The 23,715-nt window shown below is 43.4% G+C and overlaps 1 protein-coding gene across 4 annotated transcripts in view; it reads left to right on the top strand.

Annotated features, from left to right (window-relative positions):
• LOC134957932 (complement factor H-like) overlaps positions 1-23,715 on the top strand; it is a 1,300,757-nt gene that overhangs the window by 18,888 nt on the left and 1,258,154 nt on the right. For all 4 annotated transcript variants that reach the window (XM_063940180.1, XM_063940181.1, XM_063940178.1 and 1 more), the window contains exon 2: positions 23,234-23,419. In XM_063940180.1, coding sequence (XP_063796250.1) covers positions 23,234-23,419 — 186 coding nt within the window. The remainder of the gene's footprint in view (positions 1-23,233; positions 23,420-23,715) is intronic.

Here is a 23,715-nt window from a genome sequence, read left to right as displayed (position 1 = left end):
TTTTTTCTTCGTTCTGGTGATCGTAATGTGATTGACAGGAAGTGGGTGTTTCTGGGCGGAAACAGGCCGTTTTATGGGTGTGTGCGAAAAAACGCTACCGTTTCTGGGAAAAACGCGGGAGTGGCTGAAGAAACGGAGGAGTGTCTGGGCGAACGCTGGGTGTGTTTGTGACATCAAACCAGGAACGACAAGCACTGAACTGATCGCAGATGCCGAGTAAGTGTGGAGCTACTCAGAAACTGCTAAGAAGTGTCTATTCGCAATTTTGCTAAACTTTCGTTCGCAATTTTGATAAGCTAAGATTCACTCCCAGTAGGCGGCGGCTTAGCGTGTGCAAAGCTGCTAAAAGCAGCTTGCGAGCGAACAACTCGGAATGAGGGCCATAATTCATAACCAATATATAATCATAGCCTACACATGGAGCCCTCCTCATTTATCCCTTTAATAGGATTAACTGAGCCAGGGCCTCGGACTTAATCCCCTGCTGTAATGACTTAATCCACTGCTGTATTGCTCTCTCTTTATTATATTGCAGTTGAGAACAATAGATGAAAGGCTTATGCTAATAAGCCTTGGTGCCATCTGCAAAACTGACACCCAATTACAAACAACAATACATGACTGTGGTTACAAAGACCTACTCATACCACATAGGACCCAATTTAAACAACAATACTTCATAAGAAATACATCATAAGGAAGACACACAGACAGAACAGAAAAAAACATATATGCACAATTCTTCAAAGACAATACTAGCAGATATATGAGTAACCATCTGAAAGCCAGTGCTAAGTTCTCTAAACTTCACATCATGTTATAAAAAAAACACATTAAGTTAATGTTTTCATTCAAGCCCCTAGGGGATTTAGTGTCCATTCTAAAGATCCACCTGGACTCTTTCTGAAGCAGTTTCCTTCCACGGTCACCACCCCTACCTAGCTTGGGAACATGATCAATGATCATACATTTAAGTGATGCAAGTTGGTGTCCATTTGTCAAAAAATGCTGAGCCACCGGTTTATCACTTTGTTTATTAAGGATCACTTGTGTAATTGAAAGATGATGATTTGCCATCCGTTCTCTAATCGACGTGATGGTTTTACCAACATAATAGGATCCACAAGAGCACATCAAAATACAGATCACATTGTCTGTTGTGCAAGTGACATGATGCTTAATGGCAATCTTTTTGTCTGTATGTGGATGGGCAAACACTTTACCAGTAAGCATACTGTTGCAGGTTGTACAGCCCAAGCAACGGAAGCAGCCCACTCTATTGGAAGTGAGCCACGTACTTTTAATTTTAGTTTTTCATTGGCGGCATCAATAGCTGCTTCAACTTCGGTCCCCTTGCAAATTATATTAGTGGCTTCTAAGCAACTTGTTTAAAAGCTTTATCTGTGGCAATTATAGGCCAATATTTTTTGAAAGAACGTGCAATCACGGTAGCATTGACATCATACTGAGTGGTAATTGCCTTACGATCAGAAACTTGCAATTTAGATTTGATTTGTCCCTTTGTAAAAATATGTCTTGCCCTCTTCAATGCTTTCTTCACCAGGCTAGGTCCATAGCCTCTGTCTTTGAACCTGGCTGCCATTTCTAACAACTGTATTTCTCTCAGATCGCTTTGAGTATTGTTATGCAATACGCAAAGAAATTGTGAAATCTGCAGTCCATTTTTGAGAGATCTGGGGTGGTGTATAATGGAATATAGGAATGTATTTCTATCTGTGCTTTTACAAAACAAAGTTGTTCCCAATGATTTCTCCTTCTTGAATACACACACATCTAAAAAATTCTATTTGGTCAGTCTGAATGTTATAAGTAAAGCGGATTGGGCTGTCTTGGGTACCTCCCCACAAAATAAAAATGTCATCTATAAACATATGGTAGTGCAGAATGCTGGGACCATATTTGGGGTAAATATTGATGTTTTCATATTGCGTCATAAAAATGTTGGCATAACAGGCACCAAATTCGACCCCATCGCAGTCCCAGCATTCTGCACATAAAAGGTGTCAGCATATTGGAAATTATTTTGAGTGAGGATTATGTCTATCATCTCACACACACAAAATCAGTGGACCACAAAAATCAAAATCAGATAATGCTTGTCTCACTGCTGAGACACCAAGTTAATGAGAGATTACAGTGAATAAGGATATAAAAATGGGATGACCGGATGATCCACTGTCAAAGCCCTACTCAAATTTTTATCCAACCAGCCTCCCGACAAACCATGGTTTAACAATCGATCCACCTTGGTTTTAATCTCATGCATTGGGCTATACGTCATTTTAGTATAAGTGACCGTGTCACTCAATTGGGATCTAATGTTCTCATCATAATATTGGTAATCCAATACTACTACCCCACCCCCCTTATCTGCTTGGCGTACTACAATATTGCTTTTATTTTGTAGTGATTTAATGGCCTGTCTTTGTTCAAGACTGATATTATGGTAATAGCCAGATTTTTTAGAGGACACTTCCAAATCACCTTCCACCATCCTCAAGAAGGTTTTAATACTTGAGTTGGTGGACTGGGGGGTCAAAGTCGCTATATTTATTTATACTGAATTTATCAGCACTGGCTTTGGATTCACCTATGTCTTTAAAAAATTCCCTAAGCCGCAACTTGCGGCCCATTTTATACATATCCAACTGAGAATCAAAATCTATGCATTTGAACGTCGTAACAAAGGAGAGTCCCAAAGACAATATACATTCCTTGGCTGAGGTCAATGAGTGTTTAGATAGATTAAATACATTCTCAGTCACCTTCTCCTTCTTCTCCTTCTTCCCTTGGCCCCTCCTCGTTCGGCCATTCCTCCGTTGCCACCAATCCCCTTGGGATCTGTCTGAACCCCTTAAAAAGTCTGACCACTGGGGGGCAAAAGCTCTGTATTTTTGGATTCTGAGGAAGAATATGAAAAATCTACAGAAAAATTTACCCTATGCCTATGTGCAGAGTATCGCTGTCTAGGTATTCTCGTAACTTCTTATGTCAACCATCTATAAACTGTGTGGTTCCTGTAATCGTTTTGAACTGTCTTCAGCTTGTTTTTCTTAAAAGTTATTAAATCTTTTTTGTACTGGTCAATTTGTGCGGTTAACTCATCTAGCTATTTTTCAGATTTATCTTCAATTAATTTAGGCTGTAGTTGTGTCCTAAAATCCTCAAGGTCAGTTCTTGTATGTTTTAGTTCATTTCCCACTACCTCAACAACTGATAAAATTAGGTCAAGGGAACATTTATTTAAAACCCCATACCATTTATTACAAAACTAGGGTTAGTGGGCCCAATTGTGATAATATGGTGTACCCTAAAACCCCTTGGGATTTTTTTTGACGATAATAGTCAGATAAAAACGAGGTCCATTTCTCGTTCACTCAATCTTAACAATTTATAGTATAGGTCAACCGCACTATCGGCCAGTACTTGATTAAACGCCTCTTGCTCAAATAGCACATTATCAGCATCCTCATCTGTTAAACTGACTTGTGCATTTTCCGCCAAGTTTAAAAACTGTTCATCAAGAAATCTAGCCCCTTGTGTCATAATTCCAGCATAAGATGGACAATCTCATAAAAATCTTTGTATAACATAGCCAGACCAAATATTCACTATATCACTGGCTACACATGTAGCCCATTATCTGCCTCTTGTATCAAAAATAATCCAAAAGTGTAACTAAATCAAAACCGAAAAAATAAACAATACATAAATCATACAAAATGGAAAAAACAAACTAATACTAACATAAACAACGTCAGTTATTGCACAATGCCCCAGGTCTTTTAAATGCAAAACTGAAATAGAGCATATTCTTGAGGTGCTAAATGTAGAGAGCTGCACAACAGTCAGCTCATTTAAACACAATTTTTTGTAGACACTTGCACTCTCCAATATTCATGAAAGAAGCGGTGCTCCCTTAAGTCTGTTCCATCATACAGTAGTTCAGATCAAAATAAACAAGGGAACAAGGGCACTCAATTACTATAGAAAAAATCTCTTATTTCTATTTTCACTCAGGATGGGCACTCAAAAATTAAATTCATGGAATGGTGGCTCAGCGTAAAAAATTACAAAACATTGGGGGTCATTCCGAGTTGTTCGCTCATTGCCGATTTTCGCTACAGAGCGATTAAGGCAAAAATGCGCATGGTTCGCAGTGCGTATGCGGTTAGTATTTTAACACAGAACTTAGTAGATTTACTCACGCCCGAATGAAGATTTTTCATCGTTGAAGTGATCGGTGTGTGATTGACAGGAAGTGGGTGTTTCTGGGCGGAAACTGGCCGTTTTCTGGGAGTGTGCGGAAAAACGCAGGCGTGTCAGGGAAAAACGCGGGAGTGTCTGGGGAAACGGGGGAGTGGCTGGCCGAACGCTGGGCGTGTGTGACGTCAAACCAGGAACGAAACGGCCTGAGCTGATCGCTATTTGTGAGTAGGTGTGGAGCTACTCAGAAACTGCTAAGAAATTTCTATTTGTTATTCTGCGAAACTTTTGTTCGCTATTCTGCTAAGCTAAGATACACTCCCAGAGGGCGACGGCTTAGCGTGTACAATGCTGCTAAAAGCAGCTAACGAGCGAACAACTCGGAATGAGTGTCATTGTATGCAGACATCATAGCACATGTAGGGGCAGTTGTATTAACCTGGAGAAGGCATAAGGAAGTGATAAACCAGTGATAAGTGCAGGTGATAAATGCACCAGCTAATCAGCTTCAATATGTAAATTAACAGTTAGGAACTGATTGGCTGGGGCATTTATCACCTTGCACTTATCACTGGTTTATCACTTTCTTATGCCTTCTCCAGGTTAATACATCTGCCCTATAGGGCCAAAATCAGCAATCCAATATATGCATTCTTAAAAGAAGGTTAGATGGTAACTTATCAGTCCGTCGACCTCGGTCAGTAAATGATCGTTCCCCCTGCTGTCTCCCATACAGCTTACCAAGCCCGCCTCCTCCTTTCACTCAACGCTGCTGCCTTCATTCTACTCAGCCTGGTGCTCCGTTGGGGAGAGGATTTATGGTGAGTTCACATAAAGAGAGGCACTGAGATATTTTAATTAATTGTGAGGAATGTAGTGCAGTGTGAAAAAAGGGGAACTCTGCTGCCGTAATGTGTAAAAAGGTGACTGCTGCCGTAATGTGTAAAAAGGGGGACTGCTGCCGTAATGTGTAAAAAGGGGACTCTGCTGCCATAATGTGTAAAAAGGGGGACTGCTGTCGTAATGTTTAAAAAGGGGACCATGCTGCCGTAATGTGTAAAGAGAGGACTCTGCTGCTATAATGTGTAAAGAGGGGACTCTGCTGCCGTAATTTGAATAATGGAGACTACTGTGTTGCGTAACATGAAATGGTATTATTTTGTGACCACGCCTCTTCTCCATGAAGCCATTCCCCTATATTTCTCTTACGTCCTAGAGGATGCTGGGGTCCATATTAGTACCATGGGGTATAGACAGGTCCACCAGGAGCCATTGGCACTTTAAGAGTTTAATAGTGTGGGCTGGCTCCTCCCTCTATACCCCTCCTACCAGACTCAGTTTAGAAAATGTGCCCAGAGGAGCCGGTCACAGCTAGGGGAGCTCTACAGAGCTTTTGTAGAAAATGTTTATTTTAGAGGGTTTTTTTACAGGAGCCTGTTGGCAACAGCCTACCTGCAACGAGGGACTGAGGGAAGGAGCAGTGTCTGCCCTGAGGGGTCTGAGCCACTGTCTCTGCTAACTGGACATTGAGCTCCAGAGGGGACAGATCACGCCCCCCGCCACAGGGGAACGCTCACCCCAGCAGCACGCTGCCACCCCCTTGCAGAGCTGAAGTGTGGCAAGTGAGTCACTGTCCCCCCTTACAAGCCGGGGGTCAGTGTAAAGATTGCGGCTTAAGGGTAGGAGTGCAGTATTAACTGCGCTCCCAGATGGCTCACTGATACTTCGGTGCGGCGCTGTGAGGGGCACCCTGAGCCAGCACCTGACCCTACACTGACCAAATCAAGCCTGTTGGGGTCTGCGGATCTCAGCCAGCACAAAATCCTCAGGCCAGTATAATCTCAGAAGAGCGGGAAGACAGCGCCATTAAGGGGGCAGAGCTTCTCCTCAGAGCAGACCCAGCAGTTTTCAGCGCCATTTTCCTGCCTGCAGACACACTGCCAGTGGAAGAACAGTCCCTCCAGAGCACCTCCAGCTATCTGTACGGTACCAGGGGGTTGTAGAAGGGAGGGGAGGCTGTGTAAAGGCTGTGTCACCTATTAAGGGACACAGTCAGTGCTGGTTTGGGGTCTCACTATACCTATTATAGCACAGTGTGTGGGTTGGCTCCAATCTCTGAGTCTCTCTGCAATTCTTGTGGGGGGGGGGGGGACACTCTGTGTGCTCAGTACTCTGTGTGTGTGTGGGGTGATTGGTGTGAAATTGCAAACATGTCTAGAGACTCCGTTTCATATGCTGCAGAGGATTTATCTTCCCAGGAAGATCCCATCCCATGTAATCAGGATTGCACTGTTGTAGCGCAGATCCCAGCTAGAGAGGCGGAATGGTTAGCCTCTCTTACGGGGACTATTTCTCAGATTTCTGAGAGGGTTACAAGAACTGAGCATGCAACTCAGGTATTGCAATCCCCTATGGCTGTATGGTCTGATACTGCTCCCTCGGGGTCCCCTGCAGTACATTCTCACAAACGTGCACTTGCCAAGATTATGCAGGATGACACGGACACCGATTCTGACACTGCAGACGGCGATGGGGATGTGTCGAGGGGGATGGCATCACTTGCTAAGGGGGTGCAGTTGATGATTGAGGCCATGAGGGATGTGTTACACATTACTGACACAACTCCTGAGCAGGTTGAGGAGGCCTTTTTCACAGACAGTAAAAAGTTCCCCCTCACTTTCCCCGCATCTAAGGAATTAAACTGCTATCTTTGAGAAAGCCTGGGAAAATCCGGAGAAAAAATTCCAGATCCCTAAGAGGGTCTTGGTTGCTTTTCCCTTCCCAGAGGAAGATAGAAAAAAGTGGGAGTCTCCACCAATAGTCGATGCCTCTGTCTCTAGGCTGTCCAAACAGGTGGTATTACCAGTCCCGGGATCTACCGCGTTGAAGGACCAGGCAGATCGCAAGGTGGATGCTACTCTAAAACCCATTTACACAGCTTCAGGGGCTATACTGCAGCAAACTATAGCCTGTGCTTGATTTTCTAAGGCTATTGTCAGGTGGTCAATCACTCTACAGGAGGAATCGACTACGATGGATAAAGGTGATGTAGATTTATTTTTACGTAATATTCAGGATTCTGCAGGGTTCCTGGTAGACTCCATGAAGGACCTGGGTTCCATGGCTGCGGGGATCTCCTCCATGTCCATCTCGGCTCACAGGGGTCTCTGGCTGCGCCAATGGTCTGCGGATGTGGAATCCAGGAAGAGCGTGGAGGGCCTACCATATACAGGTCAGGCTCTCTTTGGAGAGGCGCTGGATGCGTGGATTCCCAGGGTTACCACGGAAAAGTCTCCTTTTCTCCCCTCAGCTGCACTGGCTACGAAGAAGCCTTTTGCACCAGACACGTCACAGCCACGAGGAATAGAAAGAACAAGCCTTTAAACACCTTCTTCAGAGGTGGTCATGCTCCCAAAATCAGAAGCCTGCTTCTGATACCCCAAAGTCCTCCAGATGACGGTGGACAGCTAGGCCTGGAGGAAGGTCAGGTGGGGGCAAGACTCCGCCATTTCAGCCACGTCTGGGTGTCGTCTGGCCTGGGCCCTGGGTACTGGATATAGTGTCCAGGGGGGTACAGGCTGGAGTTTCAAGATCTCCCACCTCACCGTTTTTTCAAGTCAGGCTTGCCAGCTCTGCCGGCAGACAGAGCAATTCTTCTGGAAGCTATCTAAAAATTGGTGGTATCCAGGGTCATTGTTTCAGTTCCACCTCATCAGTGGATGAAAGGTTACTATTCAAACCTTTTCATGGTACCAAAGCCGGATGGTTCGGTACGGCCAATTCTGAACTTAAAATCTCTGAACCCCTACCTCAGGGAGTTCAAATTCAAGATGGAGTCTCTGAGAGCTGTCATAGCAGGACTGACAGAGGGGGAGATCCTGGTATCCCTGGACATCAAGGATGCATACCTCCACATTCCCATTTGGTCACCGCATCAGGCATACCTAAGGTCTGCTCTGTTGGACGATCATTGTCAGTTTCAGGCGCTGCCGTTTGGCCTCTCCACAGCGCCAAGGGTCTTCACCAAGGTGATGGCGGAAATGATGGTTCTCCTGCGCAAGCAAGGGGTGAACATAATTCTGTATATGGATGATCTTCTGATCAAAGCGTCATCCAGGGAGAAGTTGTTAAGATACATTGCTATCACGACACATCTGCTCAAGGAGCACGGTTGGATCCTGAACCTTCCAAAGTCTCATCTGGAGCCGACAAAGAGGCTGTCTTTCCTGGGGATGATCCTAGACATGGAAGTGCAGAGGGTGTTTCTACCAGTGGAGAAAGCATTGGTGTTTTAATCAATGGTCCGGGATGTCTTAAAGCCTTCCCGGGTATTGGTTCATCAGTGCATCCGCCTTCTGGGGAAGATGGTTGCCTCCTACGAGGCTCTACAGTATGGAAGGTTTCATGCTTGATCCTTTCAGCTGGATCTCTTGGACCAGTGGTCGAGATCTCACCTACACATGCACCAGCGGATACGTCTGTCAACGACAGCCAGGATTTTGCTCCCCTGGAGGCTTCAACTACCATAACTTCTGGAAGGCAGAAGGTTCAGGGTTCTGGACTGGATCCTTCTAACCACAAATGCAAGTCTAAGAGGTTAGGGACTAGTCACTCAGGGGGAAACCTTCCAAAGAAGGTGGTCGGATCAAGAATCCCTTCTCCCGATAAACATTCTGGAACTAAGAGCCGTGTAGAACAGCCATCTGCAAGCAACACACCTTCTACAGGATCGGGCTGTTCAGGTGCACTCAGACAACTTGACCACAGTGCCTACATAAACCAACAAGGCGGAACGAACAGCAAGGCTGCCATGTCAGAGGTGTCAAGAATCCGCCACTGGGCAGAAAGGCACGCAGTGCAGTGACGATGTCGACAATCTTCATTCCGGGAGTAGACAACTGGGAAGCAGACTTCCTCAACAGACACGATATCCATCCGGGAGAGTGGGGCCTCCATCCGGAGGTGTTCGAGGAGGTAACCGGTTGGTGGGGGTTCCTCACATAGACACGATGGCCTCCCACCTCAACAAGAAGCTGCGGAGGTACTGTTCCAGGTCGAGGGACCAACAGGCAGTGGCGGGGGATGCACTGGTAACACCGTGGGTGTTCACGTCGGTGTATGTGTTCCATCCACTTTCCCTGATACCAAAGGTTCTTCAACTGGTAAGAAGAACAAAGGTTCTGGCAATCCTCATTGCTCTGGAATGGCCAAGGAGGGCTTGGTACGTGGATCTGCTGGATCTTCTGCTGGAAGATCCAAGGCCTTTAGATCTTCGGGAGGATCTGCTACTGCAGGGTCCGTTCGCTTATCAAGACTTACCACGGCTACGTTTGACGGCATGGTAGTTGAGCGCCAGATCTTAGCTCAGAAAGGTATCCCAAGTGAGGTTATTCCTACCCTGATACAGGCTAGGAAGAGGGTAATGTCTAAACAATTACCATCGCATTTGGAAAAAATATGTTTCTTGGTGTGAATCTAAGAAATTTCCTGCGGTGGAGTTTCAACTTGAACCTTTTCTCCTTTTCCTGCAAACAGGTGTGGATATGGGACTGAGATTGGGCTCCATCAAGGTCCAAATCTCTGCTATGTCCCTCTTCTTCCAAAAACAGTTGGCTGTCCTCCCTGAGGTTCAGACCTTTTTGAAAGGGGTTCTGCACATCCAGCCTCCCTTTGTGGCACCAACGGCACCCTAGGATCTTGATGTGGTGTTGCAGTTCCTGCAATCAGCTTGGTTTGAGCCTCTACTGCAGGCTGACATCAAGTTTCTTACGTGGAAGTCGGTCACTTTGTTGGCCTTAGCTTCTGCCCGATGTGTCGGAATTGGGGGCTTTGTCTTGAAAAGTCCCTATTTGATCTTGCATGAAGATAGGGCGGAACTTAGGACTCGGCCACAGTTCCTACCTAAGGTTGTATTGGCTTTCCATATCAACCAACCTATTGTGGTACCAGTGGCTACTAACTCCTCAATTGCTTCAAAGGCCTTGGGTGTAGTGAGGGCTTTGAAGATTTATGTGAAGAGGACAGCTCGTCATATGAAAAACTGACTCTGTCCTTTATGATCAAAGAAAATGGGGTGTCCTGCTTCTATGCAGTCGATTTAACGCTGGATCAGGTTCACTACCCAGCATGCATATTCTACGGCAGGATTGCCGTGTCCAAGATCTGTAAAGGCCCACTCTACTCATAAAGTGGGCTCGTCTTAGGCGGCAGTCCGGGTGTCTCGGCTGTACAACTTTGCTGAGCTGCTACTTGGTCTGAGTCGAACACGTTTGCCAAGTTTTCCAAGTTCGATACTTTGGCCTCTGATGACCTCAAGTTTGGTCAAGCAGTCTTGCAGGAGCCTCCGCGCTCTCCCTCCCATACTGGGAGCTTTGGTATATTCCCATGGTGCTAATATGGACCCCAGCATCCTCTAGGACGTAAGATAAAATAGGATTTTAATTACCTACTGGTAAATCCTTTTCTCGTAGTCTGTAGAGGGGATGCGGTCAACATCCCGCTGGACGGGATCCCGGCGGTCGAAATCCCGGCGCCGGAATCCCGACCGCCACAATCCCGACATATTCTCTCTCCGTGGGTGTCCACGACACCCATAGAGGGAGAATATAATAGTGTGCCTGCATCATGGCAAGCGAAGCGAGCCCAAAAGGGGCTGCGTTCCGATCGCCACCCCTGTCGGGATTGTGTGGTCGGGATTCCGGCGTCGGTATTTCGACCGCCGGGATCCCGTCCAGCCGGATTACGTACTGATCCCCCGTAAAAGATGCAATGCGCCCACCCAGCGCTGCGTTTTCCTGCATTGGTTTTATAGTTCAGCACTGCCTGGTTCCTAGGTAAGTTCTGCGTTATTTACTGTTTCAGCTGTTGCTGAGTTGTTCCGGCATGTTGGCCGGATTTGCCTGTTGTGTGAGCTGGTATGAATCTCACCACTATCTGTGTAATTCCTTCTCTCGAAGTATGTTGTCTCCTCGGGCACAGTTTCTAGACTGAGTCTGGTAGGAGGGGCATAGAGGGAGGAGCCAGCCCACGCTATTAAACTCTTAAAGTGCCAATGGCTCCTGGTGGACCTGTCTATACCCCATGATACTAATATGGACCCCAGCATCCCCTACGGACTACGAGAGAAGGATTTACCGGTAGGTAATTAAAGTCCTATTTTTTTGCTTGAGCACCCACCACCAAACACATGAATCGGCACCTCTGTCCCAGAGATATATATATATATATATATATATATATATATATAATATTATTATTATTATCCTTTTTTTATATGGTGCCACAACGGTTCCGCAGCACCCAATAACAGAGTGTATATGCACATATTCAAAACAGTGACTTACTGTTGAAGACAATATAGGACAAGTACAGGGTAAATAAGCATAACTACACAAGTAAACGACATAGAGATAAGTTCCAAGGTGGCCAAAAAACTGCGGAATTTTTGCAGTTAAGGATTATTAAAGTAAGAAAAGGATAAGCACATGAAGGAAGAGGGCCCTACTCGTGAGAGCTTACATTCTAAGGAATGGGTGGACAGACAGGGGTGACACAGATGGGGTACATAGAGAGCATGGAACAGAGGGTTAGGATGAGATTTGGCTGGGTTTGGTAAAGAAGTGGGTCTTAAGAGCCCATCTGAAGATTTGTATAGAGGTGGAGGTCTGAGGGGAGAGGTAAAGAATTCTAGAGAAAGGGAGCAGCACGTGAAAAATCTTGGAGATAGGAGTGGGAGGAAGTAATCAGAGGACAGGAGAGTCGGCATGCATTAGCAGAGCGAAGAGGACGAGTGGGAGAGTAAAGGGAGATAAGGTCAGAAATGTAAATGGGAGAGGAGTGGGTGAGGGCTTTGTAAGTGAGTGTGAGAAGTTTGAATTGGATTCTGAAAGGGAAGGGAAGCCAGTGAAGGGCTTGTAGGAGAGGGGAGGTGGATGTAGTGCATTTGGTGAGGAAGATGAGCCGGGCAGCAGTATTGAGGATAGATTACAGTGGAGCGAGGTAATTGTCAGGGAGGCCAGTATATAAAATGTATATTTACATACAGTATGTATATATATATATATATATATATATATATATATGTGAAAGGTGGTTCAGTACTATAGAACTGACTTTAACATTTAGCTGAAATATGACATATTTCTAAGGTTTCTGACATGACCACTGGACACGTGACCTTTTTCATAATGAAAAACAATTGCAAATAAACAAACACTATTAATCATATCCAGTGGTTAACAAACTTACAGCAGAACCTCCATTCAGCGACATAAAACAGTGTTATATCGAGATAGTATATACTGATTCCTTTTTACACATAACAGTTCTGCGAACCTCAACCACATTATCAGATCATGGGGTAGATGCGTCATCGCTTGGAGAGTGATAAAATGAAGAGAGAATAAGTACCAGCCAATCAGCTCCTAACTGCCATGTTACAGGCTGCGTTTGAGGGGTGCTCTCTCTCTCTGTCAGCTGTATCTGTAAAGAGTTGCTCTCTCTGTCAGCTGTATCTGAAATGGGTGCTCTCTGTCAGCTGTATCTGAAAAAGGAGTGTTCTCTCTCTGCGGTATCTGAAAAAGAGTGTCTCTCTGTCTGCTGTATTTGAAAGAGGCGCTCTCTCTGTCAGCTGTATCTGAAAAATGGGTGCTCTCTGTCTGCTGTATTTGAAAGGGGTCCTCTCTGTCAGCTGTATATAAAAAAGGGGTGCTCTCTACTGTATTTAAAAGGGGTGCTCTCTGTCTGCTATATTTGACAGGGGAGCTCTCTCTGTCAGCTGTATCTGAAAAAGAGGTGCTCTCTCGCTGTCAGCTGTATCTGAAAGGGGTAATCTGTCTGTCAATGCAGGGGCTCTGCCCCAGTGTAAAATTAAAATAATAAAAGCTAAAAAAAAAAAGCCTAAACTACATATATAATTATTTTTTATTTTTTTAGTGCTGTATTCCAGTGTACTATACAATTTTTATTTTATTTTCATAAGTACTGTGACACTGCCGGTCGGACCACAGTATAGTATTTCTTACTCATACACGTATTGTGCAACGCTGTCGGTGAAGTCAACTTCCGTGTGTAATTATTGTTATATTCATTTCTGACTCATTTGTGCTACAGTGTCAGTGAAGTCAACCACACTGTGTTATTATTATTATATACATTTCTGACTCATTTGTGCTATGTGTTAGCGGTGGTGGTATAGTGGGACGCGCCGGCTCCCGGCCGTTGCTAGGCAGCGGTGCCGGCGCATCACTTCTGCCTCTAACTCCCCATCCCCAGCTGGTTGCATGGCAACCAGGGACGCCAGGCGGCCGTTCTGCACAATGATCCCGGCGGTTGCTAAGCAGCCAGGATGCTGTGCGCCGCGTGCCCACGGACAGCTGGCTCAATTAAGATGCAGGGACTGTGCTGCCTGATTGAGCAACGTTATTTTGGTTACGGGTTTTCTTGGCGGTCGCGCAGCACATAAATTAGTTTATTGTTTTTGCAGTGGTTCCCCTATCTCTTTCGTGTATGTCTTAGTTAGTTTTCCACTTGTTCTCTCTCTGTCTCGGTTAACACCTTGTCACCAACTAAGACCGGGGGGCATCGGAGTTCGGGCAGACCTAATCCAACCGTTCAAATGCGGCTGCCATCGGCCCAAGAAACCATAGTCTCGCAGGCATTGACCGACCACTTGGGAGAGATAACGAAGTCAGGGTTTTCTGTTAGTGGTTGCTGCAAATCTCAGCATGAACTGCAGCATCACGTTTCAGTACTCGGAGCTCACCTACTACCACCCTGTCTCTCGGGTTCCGAGTACATTGAACATGACACTATGCTGTTGGCAGGGCCGGATTAACAATAGGGCCCCAATCAAAATAGGCCCACAGGATCTGCTTTGCTGCTGCTGCAGTCAGGGATTTTTTTTCCCTGTTACAGAAGCTTGCCAGAAACAGTTTAAAGCACTGCTACAGCATACCCCCCACTTCTGCAGTGTAGATTTAGATGGTACTGTAGTACGACAGTACAAGCAGCCACGGCCACGTTTCCGGGATCCGCTCTGGATGGAGTCTGGCAGGGCCGCAGGGGATACAGGAACTCAGCCGGGGGCGGAGCTACATGGGACTCAGGGGACGGAGCTACACAGGACTCAGGGGGCGGAGCTACACGGGAATCAGGCTGCTGCTCACATGCAGGGACTCGGAGAGGTAGAGGAGAAGCTGGTGCACATCCTGGGCTGGCTCTGCATGTGAGACTGCACTCTGTTGAGTGTAAGGCAAGAGTGAGTTGGGGGGAAATGTATGTGTGTGTGAACTTCTTTTGTGTGTCTGTGACTTCCATATTTACTTCTCTGTGTGTGTCTTAATTGTGAGCTTGTACAGGCAGTAGTGCTTAATATAGCACAAGGGTGAGGAAGTGTGTGTGTGTGTGTGTGTGTGTGTGTGTGTGTGTGTGTGATAGAGCGCAGGCCGTGTGTGTGTGGGGGGGGTCTGTATGATAGCCATGGGGGAAGCGTTGTGTGTCAGTGTGATGGAGTGCAGACCACAGGGGGGTGGAGTGTGTCAGTGTGATAGAGCACTGGCCGCTGGGGGAGGGAGTGTGTCTGCATGATAGAGAGCACAGGCTGCAGGGGGGAGGGAGTTTGTGAGTGATACAGTGCAGGCCATGGGGGAGAGGGAGTATGCGAGAATGATACAGCACATGCCGCTGGGGGAGGGAGTGTGTCTGTGTCATAGAGTGCAGGCCATTGTGGGGGGGAGTGTGTCAGTGTGATAGAGCGCAGGTCATAGGGAGCAGGGCCGGATCTAGCCCTTGTGGTGCCCGGGCAAAAATAGGGGCATGGCTTCATAAAGGGGCATGGTCAGTTATGCCCCCTGTAAAGTTGTGCCCCTATTTGGGCCACCAGTAGAGTTGTGCCCCCGTTTGTGCCCCCAGTAGATTTGTGCCGCATACAAAAATAAAAAAATAATAAATTAATTAATACTCACCATCCCCGCTTCTGATTCACGACCGCTGCTGCCCTCCATCTCCGGCAACCGGCGCCGCTCCGCTATTCTATGGGAGAGACGTCATGACATCTCTCCCATAGCACTGCATAGACACTAGAGGTCAATCATGACCCCTAGTGTCTATGTGCAGCTCCCACCGCACTGCACCGCATCTACCGAGGAATGGGGGCACCAGTAGCGGATCTTGCTAAAGCGGAGGCGCCCTCCAGACGGCGGCAGCACCCTCCAGAAATCGGCGCCCCAGGAAAAAATCCTGCGTACCCGTAGCAAGATCCGCTACTGATTGGGAGTGTGTCAGTTTGATACAGCACATGCCAGGAGGGATTGAGTGTGTGAGAGTGATAGAGCGCAGGCCGCTGGGGGAGGGAGTGTGTCAGTGTGATACAAGGCAGGCCGGGAGGGATTGAGTGTGTGAGAGTGCAGGCTGCATGGCGAGAGAGTGTGTGAGTGTGATAAAGCGCAGGCCGCTGGGGGAGGGAGTGTGATAGAGCGCAGGCTGCATAGCGAGGGAGTGTGTCAGTGTCATAGAAAACAGGCCGCGAGGAGGAAGGAGTGTGTCTGTGTGATAATTACATCAGCTCTGGGTGTCATAATCACAGGGCTCACTGCGAATCCTTTACCCTTGCACAGCTTTCTCTGCCCCTAGGTGGATCATAGTTAAAAATAATGAAATTTTTAAAAAAATCATACTCACCTACTCGGGAAACGTGATCATTGATCCAGTGTGGGCTGCTGGTCATCGGGGCTTCCTACTGCTCCTGTGACCCTTGGTGCAGTAAAGTGATACTGCACAGTGGCAGCTCCCTTTACAGCACCAGAGGTTACAGCAGCAGGAAGCACCGATGACAAGCAGCCCTCCATAAGCTCCGATCACAAATCCCCTGGTGTTGGTGAGCATGATCAGGGTTGTGTGGGTGGGGTCACAGGGCACGCGAGCAGTCTTCGTGATGGTGATATAGGTGCCAGGCTGGCAGCAGAGGTGGTAGTAGTGGTGATGTTGGTACAGTACATCCGTGCAATGTAATCAATTATCACATTGAGGATTTTGCCAATATTATCATAGCACATCCACATCCTTAGATGCGGATGGTAATAAATCGTCTCTCAGTCTTTTGTCCGATTTCTGAATATTTTTATGTCCTGATTCGTGTTTTGTTTCCTTTTTGTCCTCCCAACATTTTGGAGCCCACATGGGCATACAGGAGATTTCTCATTACTTTGATGTTACATGTGATCTGCTCTTTTATGTGACAGTATATTCATAATTGTTGTACTGATATATAATAGGGTTTTTATAGGTTTGCAACTTTGTATGCCTTTTTTTCTACATGTTATACATTTTCCACAGTTATAAAACCCTGATGCTTCTGAGATGAGCCACATGTCTGTGCTGGTGTTCTTAATTTTAAGATTACTTTTTACGTGGGTGGTCTTAATTGTTGGTGAAAATATATAGATGATTTGGGGATTATTTGGTAAGATTTATCGAAGTTCTTTATCTGCCATAAATATGTGTCAGTGTCCTTTTAAGGTTTTCTGTATGAACTCACTTTATCCTGAGAAAATTCTTTTGGAGTGCCATCATTTATCTGTTGTTTGTTTTTTTGGGGATTTTTTTAATTGGGAGAATGAGTCTCTACAGAAGTTTTGTCGAGTGCCTCTTGTGGTGATTGCTTGATGCATTGAGAAAACCACTGCAGTCTACCATTTTGTGCAGGTCTTAATTTGCAAGTTATTATTGTCTAAAAATAATTGTATAATCAAGAAAATAATACTGACTTTACAGATTTCACTTGTGAATTCAAGGTTCACTGGTTTAAAATGAAATGTATTTCTTCTATAATAAAGTAAATCTGGTCCTGTTGTAGTCCTGATGTTTCCAAGATCTTTTTCATGTTTCCACATCTCGTGGTCAATGCATTTATAAAGTTATTTTATGTCACATGTTGTCAATGCATTTATAAAGTTATTTTATCCACATACTGTATCCATATTATTTTTGGAAAGTATTCCCTCATTAATTCCTTTTCACATAATTGTGCAGTTTGTTTTTATAATAGGAATATAGAAACATAGAATTTGACGGCAGATAAGAACCACTTGGCCCATCTAGTTTGCCCCTTTTTTTTTTACTACTGTATATTTTTATCTCCAACCTTATTTGATCCTTATTTCTTTGTAAGGATATCCTTATGTCTATGCCATGCATGTTTAAATTGCTCTACTGTCTTAGCCTCTACCACTACTGATGGGAGGCTATTCCAATTGTCCATTACCCTTTCTGTGAAATAATTTTTCCTCAAATTTCCTCTGAACCTACCTCCCTCCAGTCTCCGTGGATGTCCTCGTGTCCTATTGCTTCTCTTCATTTGAAGAATGTTTCCCTCCTGGACTTTGTTAAAACCCTTGATATATTTGAAAGTTTATATCATGTCCCCCCTTTCCGTTCTCAGCTCAAAACAATACATATTGAGATTTTTTAGTCTTTCTGGGTATGTTTTGTGATGTAGGCCATGCACCATTTTAGTTGACCTTCTTTGTACAGTCTCTATTGTATTAATATCCTTTTGAAGATATGGCATCCAGAATTGAACACAGTATTCTAGATGAGGCCGTACCAATGACCTATACAGTGGCATAATGACTTATTTCTTTCTTTCTGCTGCTGATTCCTCTCCCAATGCAGCCAAGCATCTGACTAGCCTTTATCATTTCTTTGTTACATTGCTTACCTGCCTTTAAGTCACCTGAAATAGTGACTCCTAGATCCCTTTCCTCCTCAGTAGTTTCCAGTATAGAGTCATTAATACTATATTTAGCTTTTGGATTTTTGAGACTTGAGTGCATGATTTAGCAATTTTTGGCATTAAACTATAATTGTCACACTCTTCACGATTCCTCTAGTCTACCTAGATACTCAATCATTTGTTTTACCCCACCTGGTGGTGTGTCTACCCTGTTGCACATCTTTGTGTCATCTGCAAAAAGGGGCATACTTTCCCTTTAATGCCATTTGCAATGTCACTAATAAAGCTATTCAACAGCACTGGTCCAAGTACAGATCCCTGGGGTACTCCACCGGTAACATTTCCCTCCTGTGAATGCACTCCATCTATTACAACTCTCTGTTTTCTATCGTGCAACCAAGATCTTATACATTCAACAGTCTTAGTATCCAATCCCAAGCTTTTCAGTTTATTTAGCAGTCTGCAATGTTGAACAGTGTCAAAAGCCTTAAAGTCTTAATAAGGTACAGTATATCCACGGCTCCACCTTTATCCATCACTTAAGTCACACAGTCAAAAAAGTCAATAAGGTTTGTTTGACATGTTCTCCCCCCAGTGAATCCATGATATTTGGGATCCTGTAAATTGCTGGGTTTGATATGATATACAACTCTCTATTTCAATAGTGTTTCCATGAATTTCCCTACTATGATATAAGACTCACTGGCTTTGTTTGCCTCTTCCTTGCTTCCACTTTTGTGCAATGGGACTACAGTCACTCTTTTCCAGTCCTCTGTAATTACTCCTGTACCTAATGACTGAATACATTATTCAGTTGATGGTGCTACCAGCACCTCTTTAAGCTCTTTTAGTATCCTTGGATGTATCCTATCTGTCCCCATAGATTTATCCACTTTCAGCTTTAAGAGTTCTGTTATGACCTTCTTCTCTGTAAATGTACTTGTTTAATTTTCCTGAATATTGCTGCAACTTAACTGTGGCCCCTTCCCCTCTCTTTTAGTATTGAATACTGAGCAAAAATAATTATTAAGATGATTTGCTAATACATTGTCTCCTTCTACAAGACTCCCAGTCTTTGTCTTTAGTTTTATTATTCCTCCTATTATTTTTCTCCTTTACATATATATTTAAAAAGTTTTGCCTCCTTTACCCACTAACAGGACCATTTTCTTCTCATCTAGTGCCTTTGCACATCTGATTACCTTCTTAGTCTCCTTCTGTCTAATAAGATATATCTCTTTGTCTTCATTATTTTGTGTCTGCTTATATTTCCTAAAAGATGAAACCACTTAATAATTCAGGCACTAATAATTTTTCGATATTTTACACCATTTTAAAAGTTAAATACTTTCTCAGCGGCAGAAAAAAATGCATATGTGTACAGTATATGCACCTAATAATACCCTACGGTGGTATTTGTAAACAAAGACTAACCAGTAAACACAGAAGAAAAAAGTGAGATTTCTGCGCTAATTATGACCTAGGTATGCAATATGGCTGAATCAACATACACCACTATTAAGGACCATATTCATGGGCAGATGTGGGGAGAGATGTGTGCTGAGTGAACCGCTCAGCACACAGCTCTCCCCCCACTCAGCACAGTGCGATGTGTGATGAGCGTGTTGGAGGGCGGGTGCGGGGGGCGCTCATTTCACCCAGTGGGTGAAATGAGCGACCTGCTAGATTGAGCCTGCATGCAGGCCAATCTAGAGCCAGTGATAGCGCCGCGTGGGGCAGCGCATCGCTATCGCAGTGGGGGGTACACACAAACAGATCATGCCTAAAATCTAAGCAATCTAGTTAGATTGCTTAGATTATAGCTCCATGAGTTCTCCCCTTCTTACTGTAGTTAGTAAAAAAGTTTTATTCCTAAATGGCTATAATTCAATACATAAAACATATCTAAAATGCAGACAATATAGCTATATTAATAATGAATCACAAAATGTTGTAACAATGAGTATCCAATGCGAATGCCGGAAAAATAAAATAGAAAAATGTAACAAAAAAATTGACATAAAGATAAAAAATTAGTATTAAAAATGAGGAATAAGAAATGGAGAAGTAGGAAAGTGCAATGTCCCTTTAAGAGATACCTTGTACTAATGTATGCCTTCTTCAAGAAATCAAACCAGTGTGGAGACCAAGATGTTTTGTTTAGACATGCACAGTCTCTGTTAATAAGCTCTGCTTAGTAATACTGTCCATTGAGGGCTTAATTGCACGTACGCTTTGATTAAACAGCGTGTGTACTGTGTAGGGATCTTACCCATACGGCATCCCTGCTCACAGGTGCTGTTTCTCTTATTCGCTGGAGTGGTCTGAGGCTCAAGGAGTATTATGTCTCCTGGTTGTGATGCTCAGTGGCCCGACGCTCTTATTTGGTGATATATGGCGGTTCACTACAAAAGCTTCTGCACTCCCAGTGTGATGCCCCGCTGGAGCAATTGAGATGATTAGAGCAAATACGTGATATCCACACATATCCTTGATGCCTGTGTATCATCTTCTTTTGTGATGTTACATTGTTTCTTTGTCAATTGTTTTGATATTTTTTGGATGTCAGCCTCAACAAGCTTTTATAATAATTTATAAAAGGACCTTTTTACGTTTTGGATAAACGATTGTATTTCTTTTGAAATTAAATATCTCTGTACTTATCTCTTGATTCTTCCACATTTTTATCAGTCTAATTTGTTTTCCTCTCTTTTTAGAAAAATTTCTTTAAGTTGATTGTATATTTCTGTAGATCTACATACGTATCATATCTACTGATTTTATTTGTTAGAGCAAATTTAAGGCTTTTATTTAGAACCTGAATTTGTGGCCCTGTGAGTACTGTATGTGTTTTCTCAAATTTATAATATACCTTTTATCTTTCCTCGCCTCTAAAATAAAAATAAAATTCTCTGCATTTTGATGACATGTGGATGTTCCGTGGAATATTTCTTATTCTGCTGTGAGATGTTGTTGTAAACCAGATCTAAATAAGTGTCCATGCTTTTGTCTGCATCATTTTCGAGATGCAATGTTGCCAAGATTTTATTATCTTTTTTTCTCGCATTGATACAGTTCATCGAGATGTATACTGAAAGATCTAATTCTACTTATGGTACTTTCTCCCATTAATCTAGCTTTCGCTCACTTTTTTGTGTCATTATATCTTCCATTTCCTTTTTATGTCTGAAATATAAAAACTGATTGTGATTATCTTTTTCTTGAGGTGTAGATGTCCTTCTTTTATGAGGTCTTTCATATGGTTCTTATATTTTCCTACATCACAAGCATTCAGTTAACTATTTTTTAGTATCTGTTTTTTCATGCATTTGTATTTTAGTATTTTTATACTGTATGGGTTTTTCTCGCTCAAGTTTGTATGCTGTACAGTAAGTACTTTATTTGATGGACTTAAACCTAATTTAAATAATCTATATGATTTGTTCTATTAGTACATTTATGTACCTTATCCATTAAGTGTTTGCTTCAATACTCTATACAGATAATTAGTCATATGATCTCTATAGAAATAGATTGGTTGTGTGCTAGTAACTTTGTTTTTTGAATTTGCATTTGAGGGACAGGAGGTACCCTCGTATTTCCCAGAGCAGCAGAGCCTATTTCTAGCAATATCTCATCTACCCATTAGCACAGCCCAAGACAACATATATGTGTATTTTTGTATTAGCCAGACATAACCCAAAGTAGGTCTGGTTTTATTCAATTTGTTTGAATTCAAAATTTCATGAAAAATTGATGATTTGATTAACTCTCCCTATTAAAGACCCTAAACTAGTAAGTGCTTGGTCTGATCTATAAAGTGAAGCTAGGAGGGGCGTGGCGTCGCACAAGACTAAGAATTCAGAGATTCCGCTTTTTAGGTTTCTCTGAGAAGACCAACCATATGATAATTAAATCCTGAAATACTTATTTAATATTTGTTGTGTTGGTGGTGCTCACAGAGTCAGTATAGTCAATAAAAAAGGAGAAAAGAAAAGAAAGACTCTATGTTGGGGCACACTTGGACAATGAAAATGCGTTAAAATATAACTTTCATTCTTGATGGATAAAAAACAGTTTGACACACAGGTTAGTGAAACATTGAACTCCACCTCAAGGAGGGCAAGGTTTAATTAGTGTTAACTATATGTGGATTTCAATAAACCCTAGTTAATCCCAAAACTTGCCTTTGTGATCTCACACAAATTTGAATGCACCATAGGTAAAAATATTTAAAAACAAAGATATCTGTAATATCTAAGACTTAGGAGCACAAATGATTTATAATCAAGACAAAGAGATTAGTCATTTGTAGTGTGCTCCAGTGGTGAAAGCTCTCAGGGTAACCACTGATGGTTATACCTTCTGGTATCGCTCTTTACTGTTGATGGAGAAAGGTAACGTTCTGCCTCTTTTAGCTATTGGTAAGTATAATATGATGCAGAGAGGGAAAGAAAATACATCTGACTTGGTTTAATTGTATCTTGCATGTAAGTAGCTATTAAATGACTGCTAGGCCCTTGTACCAGACTGATCTAGAGAGACATAAAGTTGGTGGAATGGTGATATGAGCCACAGGTTTCTCCACTACTTCTGCTTTTTGTTGATTGTAATATCATTACTGCACCTGATATTCCAAGGTGGTCTCCCATCCAAGAACTGATCAGGCCTATCACTGCTTAGCTTCCAAGATCAAACGAGATTTGATCTCTGGGCGTAGCCAGTAAAGTGTGGCAGTATTGATCCATTTGAAACAAATGAGAGAGTGTGGTTTGTGGCATAAATATCAATGAAGTACTTCTGCTGTCCAATAAATCTTGCATAGTGCCTCTGTTACCTATGTATTGCAGAGAGCTGATATACTAGCATATGGATGAGAGAGTACTTGAAAATCTGGTGAAAGAAGAATAGGTTAAGTCACCTCTACTTCTGCTGTCCACTGTCATATATTAAAAATATAGTGGACAGTGGATGAGATAGACAGGGTACAATTGCCTATTGAAGAGGAAAGCTGAGCAGTAGGTCTATTGATGCACAAGGCGGTGCCTAATTAATCAAAGTTATTTAAACAGGTGTGTGTGCTGGGATGTCTAGTAAACAGAAGAGGTAAGTATAAATCATACATAATTAATAGAAAAATTTGTTTGGTCACTGTCAACCATGCTTCATATATCCTATTCAATGTGCTACAAAGCTATCCACAAGTGTAAAACCTTTCTGATTATTTAGTATAGAACTTAAGCCTCCAATTGATTTTTTCACATTTTATTATAGATCACTGTCAAAAGCCACAACAAACAGAAGAAGAAGCAGAACTGCAAGGTGATTGGAATGATGAAAGTTACCCCCCTGGTAGGGTTGCTAATTATATCTGCCGTCCTGGATACCTCCAAGATGGATCTATCAAAATGGCATGCATTGAAGGCATGTGGTTAAAATTATCTGGAGGGCAATGCACACGTAAGTAAAGTCTTGATAGAAATGAGATACTAGAATAGATGAACGTATTATGACACACAGAGCCTAATTCAAACCTGATTGCAACAGTATGCATTCGCACATGTGCGATTATTGGTGACCAATACGCACACATAGTAACATAGTTGATGAGGTTGAAAAAAGACAAAATGTCCATCGAGTTTAACCTGTATTATAAAACTTTACTTCATTTAAACGCTGTATCTGTTAGGCGCCGTGGTTCTTGCGGCCCGGCGCCTAGCAACTAGTGACGCCAGGCGTGCTAGCCGCCGGGTCCC

The sequence above is a fragment of the Pseudophryne corroboree genome, chromosome 9 (genome assembly GCF_028390025.1).
Source record: "Pseudophryne corroboree isolate aPseCor3 chromosome 9, aPseCor3.hap2, whole genome shotgun sequence".
NCBI classification, from domain to species: domain Eukaryota; kingdom Metazoa; phylum Chordata; class Amphibia; order Anura; family Myobatrachidae; genus Pseudophryne; species Pseudophryne corroboree.
This window is presented reverse-complemented; position numbering and strand designations above follow the sequence as displayed.